At 38.9% G+C, this 14,845-nt stretch overlaps 2 protein-coding genes across 14 annotated transcripts in view; one reads left to right on the forward strand and one right to left on the reverse strand.

Annotated features, from left to right (window-relative positions):
* Positions 1-12,415, reverse strand: part of PUS10 (pseudouridine synthase 10) — a 70,079-nt gene extending 57,664 nt beyond the window's left edge. For 4 of the 13 annotated variants that reach the window (XM_017544990.2, XM_037744457.1, XM_037744458.1 and 1 more), the window contains exons 1-4: positions 12,124-12,195; positions 7,575-7,715; positions 4,479-4,733; positions 2,553-2,639 (exon numbers count right to left, since the gene is read on the reverse strand). In XM_017544990.2, the coding sequence (XP_017400479.1) occupies positions 2,553-2,639; positions 4,479-4,733; positions 7,575-7,700 (468 nt within the window). In that variant the 5' untranslated portion in view covers positions 7,701-7,715; positions 12,124-12,195. The other 9 variants (XM_017544992.2, XM_017544993.2, XM_037744452.1 and 6 more) reach the window with 9 other exon arrangements.
* Positions 12,416-12,425: 10 nt separating this feature from the next.
* PEX13 (peroxisomal biogenesis factor 13) overlaps positions 12,426-14,845 on the forward strand; it is a 20,574-nt gene continuing 18,154 nt past the window's right edge. Inside the window, exon 1 of the mRNA XM_017545000.2 lies at positions 12,426-12,825. Coding sequence (XP_017400489.1) covers positions 12,734-12,825 — 92 coding nt within the window. The 5' untranslated portion in view covers positions 12,426-12,733. The remainder of the gene's footprint in view (positions 12,826-14,845) is intronic.

Below are 14,845 nucleotides of genomic sequence, written 5' to 3' on the forward strand. Positions count from 1 at the left end.
TTTGAGATGGAGTCTCGCTCTGTCACCCAGGCTGGAGTGCAGTGACACAATCTCGGCTCACTGCAGCCTCTGCCTCCTAGGTTCAAGTGATTCTCCTGCCTCAGTCTCCCAAGTAGCTAGGACTACAGGTACCTGCCACCACACCCAGCTAATTTTGTATTTTTAGTAGAGATGGGGTTTCACCATGTTGGCCAGGCTGGTCTCGACTTCCTGACCTCATAATCCACCCACCTCAGCCTCCCAAAGTGCTGGGACTACAGGCATGAGCCACCATGCTCAGCCAAGAAATGCAAATTCTGAGGCTCAAGCGATCCTCCCACCTCAGTCTCCCAAAGTGCTGGAATTACAGGCAAGAGCTACTGCAACTGGCCATTTAATTTTTAAAAAAACCTTACTGGAGGCCACCCCTTGTTTCTTTTGTAAGCAGGAATATAATAAATACCACCAGATTGATAAAATATTATTTGCTTTAAATATATCTGTGATAATCTACTTCTTAGAAGTGGAAAAAATAAAATCATTCAAATGGACTCAATTGTATATTCTAGCATGAATTATGAGATAATTGACAGCAATCAATTTTATGGGCAGTATATTGATATTTGTTCCACAGAAGCTCTAAGGTAGAGATATTTACAAGGTCTAAGTTGAAAGCCATATGTAGAACATGGCACTAGAGAAATCACCGAATTTATATTTGAAATGTAGAATATTCTGAAGATATGTGTAACTACTTTTAATTGAGATGTGTAACAAATAAATAGTTTAAAAGGCAATTTCTATCCAGCCTGGCTTGCACAGCATATCTCAACTCCAAAGAAGTACTAAAGTAACATAATAATAAAAGAAAATCTCATGAAGCGAACCTTAAACATAATTTTCTGAAGACATCTGGGATGTGAAAAGAGTATACTGCATATAAAACTATGATTTCTTTAATTATTCTTAGGAAATGAATAGGTAAAATATGTTACTCATTACTACAAATAAAGCAGTAAAACACAGCACACTCAACTGTGGAAATATATTAATTCTTCAATAATCAGAACAGTGACATATTTCTGCTAAATAGTTTTCTGGCTAAAATTAGTTATAAAAACTAGAGTTTGAGCAGAATAATTCTACTTTTAAAAACAGTATCTTCTGTTTCTAATATGAAATATAAATACCTCATAAATAGTAACATTAATATTGTTAAAATTATCAAATAAGTGATAAAAATGGACAACACAAATCTTAATGTAAAAATATAAACTTTGATTCACAGGTTCTGAGGGTTAGGGAAATATATAAACATAAGCTTTGAGAGGAAGGATTTGGTGGTAAGATATATAACCACATTCAGAAAATATACTTCTTATTCCTATTTCTGTTACTCAAAACTCTCACTAAAGTAGAGTCACTCAGCTTTTGGAAGTCTGTTTCTTTGTACCAAAATTGGACCAGAAGATGACACATCAGTGAGAAATGCTTTAATGACTGACTAGAAAATGACTTTAAGTGTTTATAAACCCAGTATATCATCATCATCATCCCATTTATACTTCCATTTGCTCAGTTAGTTGTCTTGTTAGCAACACAGATACTATATAAAATCATCTTACTCTCTTTCACTTCCGGCTCTTTATCATTCCATCCAGCTTCAACAATCTTCAGCTTATTTGGGGCTAACAAACATGCTCACCCAAAGAAAGTGAGGGTTTACAATGTAATGTTCTGGTGATGCTGTAGGCTTCTTAGGGGAAAGACATCTCATAAATATAAACAGTTATGCTTAGAACCCATGATTGTTTGGGAGGCTGAAGTAGGAGAATTGCTTGAACCGGGACCCAGAAGGCAGAGGCTGCAGTGAGCTGAGATTGTACCATTGCACTCTAACCTGGGCTACAGAGCGAGACTCCATCTCAAAAAAAAACAAAAAACAAAAAACAAACAAACCTTGGTTGTAATTTGAGATTACAGATGTTTCTTACTATACTTCATTTAACAGTATTAACAAAGCTTTATGTTTTCATGTCAGTTTTGACACATAAGAATATTACAGTAATAACTTTTTTTTTCACTCAACAAAGAAAACAGTTTCTAAAAATAAGGCTATTTCTCTACCTTTTGTCATTGACCAGAAGATATGCCATCTTTTTATATTTTACTCCAGAAAGAAGAAGGTTCATCATAATAGAAATGACCCTATTCTAGGACCATTCTAAAATGCACATATCCACCTCAAAAGATCTCCGGAAACCTAGTCAAATCTCTTTTCTGACCATCATACCTTACATGGAGCTAATAATGAATGTCTGCAACTGATTGAGGGACTTTAAAAAAGATGACAGTCCTAGGGCAAACTAACTTGCTTTGTTAGGACAAAACTAATTCCTTTTGTCATTTATTCATTCAACAAGTATTTATTAAGCAGCTATAAATTGCTTCAATCATTCAATATGTACACAATATGTAAAAAATATAATAAAGAAATATTACTACGTTCCAATTTTTTGAAAAATTCCTAGCATGCACTTCACATACAGTTTTATGCATGCAAATGACCTTACCTCTCTTACAGATAGTTGTGGTGGGAAGGAGACTGAAAATACCAAGCTGGTGAATTCAAACCCAGAGGCCTCAACCTTTTGGCACACCTAAAAAAGTATTACAATTGTGTAAATTCCCAGGAATTGTCGAAAATATCACTTACTCTAATCTTCATAACATGAATTTCTGGTCCAGTAGATGACATGGCAAAAATTCCAAACTTTCACATGACAGTGGAACACTCACACATATCTTGAGATTAAATACTGCCTAACTATGACCCTGAAGACTAATACCACAAGGAAACAAAACAGCCAGGTGTGACATCTGCAGAATAAACTATTAAGTGTCAAAATAGTTTTCTATTAGGTCACCTTCTAATTTTCAAACAAAATAAACCCAAACATAGCACTCTTGACAGAAGAAAACAAAAGGCAATCCCACGTTCAATCACTTACCTTTTTTATTTTCTTTGAGACGGAGTCTAGCTCTGTCGCCCAGACTGGAGTGCAGTGGTGCGATGTCAGCCCACTGCAACCTCTACCTCCCAAATTCAAGCAATTCTCCTGTCTCAGCATCCTGAGTAGCTGGGATTACAGGTGCCTGCCACCACACCCAGCTAATTTTTGTATTTTTAGTAGAGACAGGGTTTCACTGTGTTGGCCAGGCTGGTCTCGAACTCCTGACATCATGATCCACCTGCCTTGGCCTCCCAAAGTGCTGGGATTACAAGCATGAGCTATGGTGCCCAGTGAAATCATTTACCTTCTACAAGGCTGTACTCTCCTGGACAATGATAAGTATGATTAGAAATGAACTTTTCTGTCACTTAGCTATGGTTAAACAGCAAAATGAAAACAAACTGCTATATTTTTCTTCAATTAAATAGCACTTATGACTGAAATACATGAATACACATTTTATTTTCAGATACGTCAATTAAAAAGTAATTTGAGATAGGCTTTTGTTTTAAAAAAAATTAAGAAAATATTTTAATGATCCAATTGTGTGAAACAAGTTGAATATGAATGGCAGTGTTCCTTTCAATATAAGAATTCTTGAAGCTAGGCATGGTGGCCTGTGCCTGTAGTCCCAGCTACTTGGGAGGCTAAGGTGTGAGGATCACTTGAGCCCGGAGGTGGAGGTTGCAGTGAGCTGATATTGTACCACTGCACTCCAGCCTGGGTGACAGAGTGAGACCCTGTCTCAAAAACAAAAACAAAAAACAGAAGGCTGGGCGCAGTGGCTCACACCTGTAATCCCAGCACTTTGGGAGGCCAAGTTGGGCAGATTACCTAAAGTCAAGATTTCAAGACTTGCTTGGCCAACATGGTGAAACTCTGTCTCTACTAAAAATACAAAAATTAGCTGGGCATGGTGGCACGTTCCTGTAATTCCAGCTACTTAAGAGGCTGAGGCAGATGAATCACTTGAACCTGGGAGGCAGAGGTTGCAATGAGTTGAGATTGCACCATTGCACTCCAGCCTGGGTGACAAGAGTGAAACTCTATCTCAAAAAAAAAAAAGAGAAAAAAAAATTCTTGGCCTTAGCCAGATGCAGTGGCAAACACCTGTAATCCCAGCACTTTTGGGAGGCCAAGGCAGGAGGATCACTTGAGGCCAGGAGTTCAAGACCAGCACAATAACATAAGGAGACTCTACCTCTACAAAAAGATTGAAAAATTGGGTGTGCATGGTAGTACATTCCTGTAGCCTTAGCTGCTCAGAAGGCTGATGTAGGAAGACTGCTTGAGCCCAAGAGCTGGAGGCTACAGTGAGCTGTGATTGAACCACAGCACTCCACCCTGGGCAACTGAATGAGACTGCCCCCCCAACCCCCCCAAAAAAGAACTGTCTTGTCTCCAAAAAAGAAAAGAAAGAATTCTTGGTCTTAGAACTGAAAATCTCCATGTAATTACACCTATAATGAAAAACAAGTTATTTACCTTTTTAACGAAATCTTTCTCACAGAATTCTTGAAGAATTCCTAGGCATATATTACATACATTTAAATTTGAGTTCTTGGAAGCAATGCTTCCATCTTGACTAACAGAAATCCTTCCCTCTCCATTCTGACTTAGATTATCAACACTATCTTCCAGTTCTTGCAGTCGAATTTTCTTGGGAGGTGGGTTCATAACTTCCAAAATTAATTCATCTTTTTCAGTTTCCAGAAATTTCTGTAGTTCACTGAGCAACTCCTGAAAAGTTAATAAAAGAAAAAGTAATGACCCACTGAGAATGCCCTTAAGGCTTTCTAGGTAAGATGAAGCAAGAAAATACAAGTGAAAATTAGGACATATCACAGATTTTACGTTGACATGTCAGCGCTGAAGCAATCCAGTTATTTTATTAGACAGCATTGGCTTTTATGGAATTTAAAAGAGAATTACCTATCTCTATTATATATACATGAATACGTTTCAAAAGAGTTCCATATATCAGTGAATATATTCCTAGGCATATATTACATACATTTAAATTTGAGTTCTTGGAAGCAATGCTTCCATCTTGACTAACAGAAATCCTTCCCTTTCCATTCTGACTTAGATTATCAATACTATCTTCTAGTTCTTGCAGTTGAATTTTCTTGGGAGGTAGGTTCATAACTTCCAAAATTAATTCATCTTTTTTGGTTTCCAGCTTCCAACTCAAAAGTCATAAATCTGAGGGAGAAAGGCTCCATTAACAAATTTATTAATTTGTAGTTCTGTTCTGAGAGGCATTCACTTGCTAATTTCAGTAAAAACAAACTTCAATTCTAGTGATTAACATATAAAAATACAAACTGAATTTCCATCCTTGCTAGGTTATTTAATAACCTCATAATGACTAAAAGCTCACAAGTATAATATTTAATATAAAATCTGATCTTTAGGGTAGTCTACTAAGTAAAAATAATTTGGAGATAATTTACTAAGAAAGGTACACAAATGCTGACAATGCTGAAAGTTAGCATATGTTTACAAACCATTTATATATATTAATTGAAAGATGTGCTTTACTATATTCTAGTTTGCCTAATTTCTGTCATTTCTTGTATTAGAATGTAAAAACTTGTATTTCTTTGAAACCATTCTCACATTTCTCTCATTCAGATATTCCTCTCATCTAAATACTCAGAGGATTTTTCTGTTTTGTTTAGACAGGTTTTATTATCCCATTGTTGAATAAATATCTTTTTAAAATTCATTCAGATGACAATTTACTGACTCTAAAGGGAAAAAAATCTTTCACTCAAGCAAATTTAAATTTATTTTATTGAGAAATTAGCTCTCCTGCTTTAATAGAGAAATACAGACACATACATATACAGGTACATTTTGACTCACACAAATATGCTTGTTGTTACCTAAGATCTATAATATCAGTATAACACAGTGCGTATACAGACGTGCATGTATATACATAGCTACATGAATAGAACAGATAGAAATTTAAGAACATTTAAAAAAAACTGTCCTAATATTCTTGTACACTTATTTATATAAAATCAAACAAACAAAAGTCGATAACAGTCTCTTAATATAAATTTTTTAAAATCTAATAACAGAATAGGTTATAATGTGTCTAAAAAATGTGTAAGCAGGGTTACATAAAACTAGTCTTATTACTTTATCGTCATATTGTGCATAAATGAATATACATATATTTAAATCATCATAGCACAAGTACCATTTTTGGTTTTCTTTTTTTTTCTCTTGAGATGGAGTCTCACTCCGTTGCCCAGGCTCGAGTGGAGTGGCATGATCTTGGCTCACTGCAACCTCCGTCCCCTGGATTCAAGCGATTTTCCTGCCTCAGCCTTCTGAGTAGCTGAGATTACAGGCACCTGCCACCGCACCTGGCTATTTTGTATTTTTGGGTTTCACCATCTTGGCCAGGCTGGTCTTGAACTCCTGACCTCTGATCCACCCGCCTCAGCCTCCCAAAGTGCTGGGATTACAGGCATGAGCTACTGCGCCCGGCCGATTTCTGGTTTTCAAAGTGTTTCCACATACTTTATTAGGTACTGTCTCTTAAAGTCCTGTGAGGTGGGTATTATCATCATTCCCATTTACAGAGGAGTAAAATGAAGCTGGAAAGTGGTGGAACTGGGATTCAAATCCATGTCTTGTAGCTCCAAATCCTAGGTTTTGAATTCAGACAGACTGTTCAAATCCTAGCTTGCTCACTTAATAGCTGTGTAACTTTGGGCAGGTTGCTTAACCTCTCTGTATCTCAGTTTCTTCATCTGAAAATAGAGACAATCATAGTATGTACTTGCCTAATCAGTTATTATGAGAATTATATGAGAACTTGACATATAGTAATGATAATTGAATACAGCATATTATAGCATACTACTAACTCCTGGACAATTTTTTAAATTACAAGAAATTGTGTGTGTGTATGTGTTGTATGCATACTGTTTATAATGTATTATATTTACATATGTATTATTACTATCTGCCTCTAAAAAGAATATCACTTCTAGAATCAAACATTTCAAGTTACATCTTATGCAAAAAAGTATTATATTAAATGTCAAAGCTCTCTGTATATTACCATAAATGTCAAAGATATCTGTATATTACTTTTGTCATTAATAGCAGTAATAATGACAATAAGCATTTATTTTTAGAGGGCTCTAAATACCTATTTACAAATACAAATGGAAATATAGAAAATAGGAAAAACAGAAAAAGGCAACCATACCCACAATACTTCCACTTAGTAGGACATGTAAGGAGGAAGCAATATTTTGTGAAATTCTGTTCAGATATCTTTTAGGAAACATCTACACAAATGTTAAATGCACCAGGGAGTTCCTCCACAAAGATCCCACTACACTAAATGTTAAGACAGCTAGATAGAATCACTTAAGAAGGGAATTTAACATTTCTGAGACTCTTCCAAAATTATGATTATCATTTATTTTATTATAGTTTTTTTAATTTAAAAAACAGTTATAGATAGATACTTGCTCTCAAAAGTACAGGCATTCATTGTTAAAATATAGAGAAGCTTCCCTTAACTTGAAAAAAAAAAAAAGAAAATACCTTGTATGGAAGTTTATAAGGTGCATGAAAATCCACACCACAGAATCTGAAGATACATCTTGGACAAGTACCAGTATTGAGTAACAACCGGGCCAAACACTTGCTTTCCTCGGTCAGTGGGAACATACTGAATAATTATAACTAGAAAGACAAAAGTAAAACTAATGAGCAGCTTCTGCATTTTACTGTCACAGACAAATAAGTCATAATGTTTAGGGATAAAGACTAGCTTTTATTTGAAAAACACTATTGTGTACTCTCTAACCAAGCCCCTTTCTTTATATACGTATTCTAAAATACAAACTTGAAGGAAGTTTATAAGATGGATCCAGTAAAGGTTTCTAATTGTCAAGGAATTTCGTTTAGCATTCTGAATTATGATACATCAATATAACTAAGTTGATCAAAAGAAATAAAAATAATCAAAAATGGTTGCTTCTGAGGAGGATAATGAAAACACAAGTACAGAGTGAAATTTTGCTTTTTCTTTACTATTCGGTATTGTACAAAGTTAATTCATTAAACTTTTCTGATTAGAAATTAAAAATGAGTTTACTGGTGTTTGGGCTAAGAAAGCCATACCCCAAAATGAAAGCCTCAGCAGCAGCCTCAGAAGCAAATGTTTTTCTCTAACCTTCTGCCCTCTTGTCTCTCAGTCCCATTCTCCCCTAGACTAGCCATAGAAAAACTACAGTCCCTCTTCCTCAAGGTGAGTCGTAGAAACCAGAATCCCCTTTCCCTAAAGTCAGCCATAAAATCTAAAAATATTACTCAAATTTGGCTGAGTGCGGTGGCTCGCACCTGTAAAATCCCAGCACTTTGGGAGGCCGAAGTGGGTGGATCACCTGACGTCAGGAGTTTGAGACCAGTCTGGCCAACATGGTGAAATCCTGTCTCTACTAAAAATACGAAAAAATAAAAATTAGCCAGGCATGATGCTGGGCGCCTGTAATCCCAGCTACTTGGGAGGCTGAGGCAGGAGAATCACTTAAATCTGGGAGGTGAAGGTTGCACTGCGCAGATATGGCACCACTGTACTCCAGCCTGGGCGACAAGAACAAACCTTCGTCTCAAAAAAATAATAATTATACACACATACACACACACACACACACACACACACACACACACACATACACACAACTCAAATTTTCCCTCCACTTTCCTGAGTAAAAACTGACCATGAAAAATGAGGCAAGGTGCAGTGTCTCACACCTATAGTCTGACCACTTTGTGGGGCCGAGGTGGAGGATCATTTGAGGCCAGGAGTTTGAGACCAGCCTGGGCAACACCATGAGACCCTGTCTCTACAAAAAAAATGAAAAATTAGCTGGGCATGGTGGTGCACACCTGTAGTCACAGCTACTCAGAAGACTAAGGTGGGAGGACTGCTCGAGCCCAAGAGGTAGAGGTTGTAGTGAATCAAGATCGTGCCACTGTACTCCAACCTGGGTGACAGTGCAAGACCCTGTCTCTAAAAAGCAAAGGAAAAAAAAAAAAAAAAAGACAAATTATCTGACCTCTCTTTGACTGTAGGTCAAAAGACCCTCCATTCCACAACAGGTCCTGCCCTACACCTAGAAGGAAGGAATGCATGCTCTGAGAGGCCGAGAAGAACCCAGACAGACAGGCTTGCTGGGTTTCCCCATTCAGTTAATTACCCTTTTTTTTCTAATCATATTTCTACGAGCTGCCCATACTTTGACGAAACATAAAAATGGACAATTTCCTGTTATCATGTCTTCATTCTGAAGCCTCCTGTGTATACACATTACATAAACGTGTATGCCTTTTCTCCCATTAATCAATTTGCCTGATGTCAGTGATTTTCGGGGAACCTCTAGGTGGCTAGGGGCCTCAGCATTCAGACTAGACAAAAAATCAGACCAGTCTTCATTATATAATACTTGACTGCACTTAATGATAGTTTAGCAGTCAACTATTTAAAACAAATTGAGGCCGGGCACAGTGGCTCACATCTGTAATCCCAGCACTTTGGGAGGCCGAGGCAGAAGATCACTTGAGGTCTGGAGTTCAAGACCAGCCTGGCCAACATGGAGAAACCCTGTCTCTACTAAAAATACAAAAATTAGCTGGGTTTGGTAGCTGCACTCCAGCCTGGGTGACAGAGCAAGACTCTGTCTCAAAACAACAACAAACAACAATGACAACTGATCAGCTGGTCCAAAAATATCAACTTTACTTTGATGATATAATGACTAAATGGCAACCACCTATTAACAAAATAAAAATCTGTCCCTTTCATGAGTAAAATCTCCAACAAAAGGCCAGGTGCGGTGGCTCACATCTGTAATCCCAGCACTTTCGGAGGCTGAGGCGGGCAGATCACCTGAGGTCAGAAGTTTGAGACCAACCTGGCCAACATGGTGAAACCCCATCTCTATTAAAAATACAAAAAATTAGCCAGGTGTGTTGGTATGCACCTGTAATCCCAGCTAACAGGAGGCTGAGACAGGAGAATTGCTTGAAACCAGGAGGTGGAGGTTGTAGTGAGCCAAGATTGTGCCACTGTACTCTAGCCTGGGCAACAAGAGTGAAATTCGGTCTCAAAAAAAACAAAACAAAACACAAACCTCCAACAAAAACAAATTAAGTACAAAATATTTGAGTGCAATTGTTTGCTTAATTAAGTAGCCAATTTTTGCAATTTAAACAAACTGACAAAAAAATACTATATAGAGAATAAGGGCAAATCTGTCTCTTGTTACCAGGAAAGAGGCGTACTAAAAATTCAAACAACCTAATTTGTTTAGCAAAACTAGATCTTCTAATTAGTGAAACAGTCCGTATTACCTTAAAATGATATTTAAAGCAATATTTTAGAAAATAATCAATGCATAGCAATCCTTTTCTTTTTTTTTGAGACGAAGTCTTGCTCTTGTCATCCAGGCTGGAGTGCAGTGGTGTGATCTTGGCTCATTGCAACCTCCACTTCCCAAGTTCAAGGGATTCTTCTGCCTCAGCCTCCTGAGTAGCTGGGATTACAGACACGTGCCACCATGTCCAGCTAATTTTTGTATTTTTAGTAGAGACAGGGTTTCACCATGTTATCAGGCTGGTCTTCAACTCCTGACCTCGTGATCTGCCCACCTCAGCCTCCCAAAGTGCTGGGATTACAAGCGTGAGCTACCACGTCCAGCCAAAATAATCACTGCATGGCAATCTTATGACATGCTGTAACTGTGGTCATGAAAGATGAAAGACAGTGGCATCTTGTAATTTGTGCAGTTTCATAATTCATAATTCAGTTTCAAAACATTTTCTGTTTCACCTGTTATTCTAAGTTATTTTTTCTCCATTAGTCAAGGTCAAGAATTTTACTTAATTCAGAAGTAACATTTAACTCAAAAAGAGACACAAACACACCCTCTTCCAATAAACAAATCAATAAGCACTTTAAAAAGGACACTTAACGATGATTTCCCTTGAGATTTAAGTAGCTATATTAAAACTTACTTTATTTTCTATTGCTGTAAGACAATGTTTATTTCCCCAGTAAGTTCACAAGAACAAAGGTATCATGCAAAGTGAATAAATGACATATTACAATATACTGGCTCTGAGAAGTTCCCAAACCTAATGAGAATTACAAACTTCCAGTTCTGAGTAATTTGAATAAGTCTAAAAATAGTCCTCAAACAAAAAGACCTTTCTTTGAATGTGTATGTTAATAAACGAGCTACGAATTTACAAACCTCTCAACATTATTTTCCCCTAGCAACAATCTAGCAACTTCTCAAGAATATTAACATTAAAAGGAGAAAATATGTTACGCCTTAAATTTGGTCGTTTCATCTTGATGTAATGAAATGTCAGGATTCCTTAAGATATCAGAAATCGGTTGTCCACATTAGATTTACTATGTTTGAAAGCAAGCCCTGAGAAAGACATCCCACAAATTTTCCAGTGTTGGTTACCCTCAAGATGTTCGCTTTTCGTTTACGTGTTTGTTTTGCAGAAATAACTCTGTAACAAGTTGCTACAAAGCCGCCTTTTCACGTGTCAGGCTCCCTCCGAGGACTGAATCCCTCCTCCCCAAAACAAGGATAACTAGTCCAGTCTCTGGCTTACTGGAGGAGAGGACTTTATTTTCACCTCTTGGACGATTGCAAAACAAGTCATCGAAAACGAGGAAACGAGTAGGGCATGAAAAAAACTACCGAAACGACCAAACGAACGACATCCTAAGATGTTTTAAAACTCATTTCCCTACCGAAAGGTATCATTCGTACCGCAGCATGGGGCTGGGGTGTAGATTTACGGGGAAGGTAATCACACTTCACTGGACTTCTGAAACATTCAGCTATGGAATCTACCGTGGACTCTTGAAAAGTTAATCTCGAGATCTAACCTCAAGCCTTAGTTTTAGCCAAGCTAGCCCTTCCCCCTTTGGTCAGGTCCAACAAACTTCCCACTCACCCCTCCTTTGCTAACAAAGCCGTTCCAGCAGGAGGGAAATGACCTCTCTCCCGCCACACGTCTTCTGCACCCAGTCTGCACCCCTTCACCTCTTACCTACCCGCCTCACCTTCTCCCCAGATGCCGGAGCCTGAGATTTAACCCCTTCCGGCCCCCGAAGGGAACAGGGAAGACTAAAGACAACGCACCTATTTGCGTCTAGCAATTCTGTTCCCCGAGGAAACGTGGGCTTTAGAACGAAAGTACCAGGCCGCTCTCGCTAGGACTAAGTGAGCTTTTCCCTTCTTGTTTGTAGGGAAATCTGTCAAACTGCCTAGTTTGCCACCTCCCCCCACCTACCCCGGGCGTGTAGAAGTGTGAGCAGCTTTACTCCCAGCCTGACCCGTCCAGTCCCTGATAAGCCTCGGGGGTAGGGGGACGCTCCGAGGTCTAGGACATTGCAGCTGCTACCAGAAATATCGATGAGCCTTTACCCTCGGGTTTAGTACACGAGCTCTTTCTAAGGCAAATACAAAGAACGTGTTTCTTCCTACAAATTAATCGCATCCTCCCGCGGTCTGGATTCAGCTGGTAAAGTAACTTAAGCCTTGTTCTGATTGCAGGGGTGGGCGGGGTGGACGGCTCGGTGTTCTGCCCATTATGCCTGGCGTTCGAGGTGCTGGTGTACGCAGGCCTGGACAGTCCAGGAGAGGAACGGGGGCCGAGCGGAGTAGGAGGAGATGGCGTCTCAGCCGCCACCTCCCCCCAAACCTTGGGAGACCCGCCGAATTCCGGGGACCGGACCAGGACCAGGACCCGGCCCCACTTTCCAGTGAGTGTGCGATTCTTCAGGCTGTGAGTTTGGTGGGCCTGATCGGGGACTTGTCAGGAGGCGGTTGAAGCGGTTGTTGGCGGAGGTGTTCCCTTCCCCCATTCAACCAGCCCCCAGCCTTGTGGGTAGGGGTCGCGGTGGAGCTGGGGCGCTTACCAGTGGGGATTTCAGTGTCTCACAGCTGTTTCTGACGCGGCGGCTTTTAGCAGCAACGTTTTTTCGGGAGCTCCTGGGCGTCTCTCTGGGTCCCTGTGTTTGAAGAAAGGGGGGCGGCTTCCTATCCCTTCTGTTTACAAGAGACTTTGACACAATGGCTTCACCCTCTTTAAAGCTTAGACTTTGGGTCTGTAGCAGTTGAGAGAGGCATTTGCCCAGACAAGGCAGCGACAGGGAGCAAAGTTTCTCGTTAAAGGTGTTAACCTCTCGAGAAGTTAGTGAAAGCCCGAAAGGTTTTACGCAACTGGCACCCAAGCTGCGTACGCTTTTCATTCTTTTCCAACATAATTCAGCCAATGTTTCGGATCGAGATTGGAGAAGCAACTTTAAAGCAGGAGTTCTAGATCTGAGGCCTATAGATGGCCTTTGTGTGCAAAATAGTATATTTTTCTGAGGCCTGTAGTTTTTGTTTTGTTTTTAATCCGTATCTGTTGGTTTATAGGTCTTTAAAAAGGCTAAAACATACAGAGTTGGGAGTGTTTCGTGGCCTCGTGTGGCTTTTGTTTGGTAGTGCTGGACATCTTAATTCATATAGGTGTGATTCAAATGTCAAATCACCTACTTTTTTTTTGGGGGGGGGGACGGAGTTTCGCTCTTGTTACCCAGGCTGGAGTGCAATGGCGCGATCTCGGCTCACCGCAATCTCCGCCTCCTGGGTTCAGGCAATTCTCCTGCCTCAGCCTCCCGAGTAGCTGGGATTACAGGCACGCGTCACCATGCCCAGCTAATTTTTTGTATTTTTTTTTTTTTTTTTTAGTAGAGATGGGGTTTCACCGTGTTGACCAGGATGGTCTCGATCTCTTGGCCTCGTGATCCACCCGCCTCGGTCTCCCAAAGTGCTGGGATTACAGGCTTGAGCCACCGCGCCCGGCCAAATCACCTACTATTGTAGGTTTTTCTGGTGCATAAAAACTCCAGCATATTACTGGAATGTATTTTTGCTGTGTTCTGAAATCTTTTATTTAAACATTATAGCTTTAACACAGTAACTTCTTAATTTAATAAGGACACGTTACAATAAATAAAGCTTTAAACTCTGGTAAATCACGATGACATTATCTGCTACTATTTTTATGAGTGGATTCTTTTTTTCCCGTTTTAGACAGCTTGTCGAATGAGAAAGGTTTTATTTTTTCCTGTTATTATTTTTATCTGTTAAAGTCCTTCTTATGTGAAATTAACCATTTTTTCATTATGAAGTATTTTAAACACAGAGACTAGTAGAGTAAGATAATACCTGTATATTCACTACCCAACTTCAAAAAATGTTAACACTTGCCAGATTTATTTTTAAAAAGAAAAGTTAGACAGTTAAACTCTCCCATTCTTCTTTCCAGTGGTGACTGTTGTCCTTATTTGGCGTTTCGAATACTCAGTAATGTTTCTATACTTTAGTGCTTAGGTTTGTGCTAATTATATGCATTTTATATTTAAAGCTTAAAAATGTAACAATATATATTGTATATATTGTAATTACATGTTACTGTTTATATATTATTTGTTAATATCTGTTTTTGTTTTTCCTGTTGCCCATTTTTCTATTGGCTTTATCTTTGCTTATCAATTTGTAAGAGTACCTTATTGTTGTTACTAATCCTTTTTTGTTGGTACATTTTGCTAATATCTTTCACTGTGTGGCTTGTCTTTATATTTATGTTCAATTTTTTTGTACAGATGTTTTTGATTTTATTTATTTATTTATTTTTTTGAGACGGAGTTTCGCTCTTGTTACCCAGGCTGGAGTGCAATGGCGATCTCGGCTCACCGCAACCTCTGCCTCCCTGGTTCAGGCAATTCTCCTGCC

Source organism: Cebus imitator, unplaced genomic scaffold (assembly GCF_001604975.1).
Source record: "Cebus imitator isolate Cc_AM_T3 unplaced genomic scaffold, Cebus_imitator-1.0 Scaffold175, whole genome shotgun sequence".
Lineage (NCBI taxonomy): Eukaryota > Metazoa > Chordata > Mammalia > Primates > Cebidae > Cebus > Cebus imitator.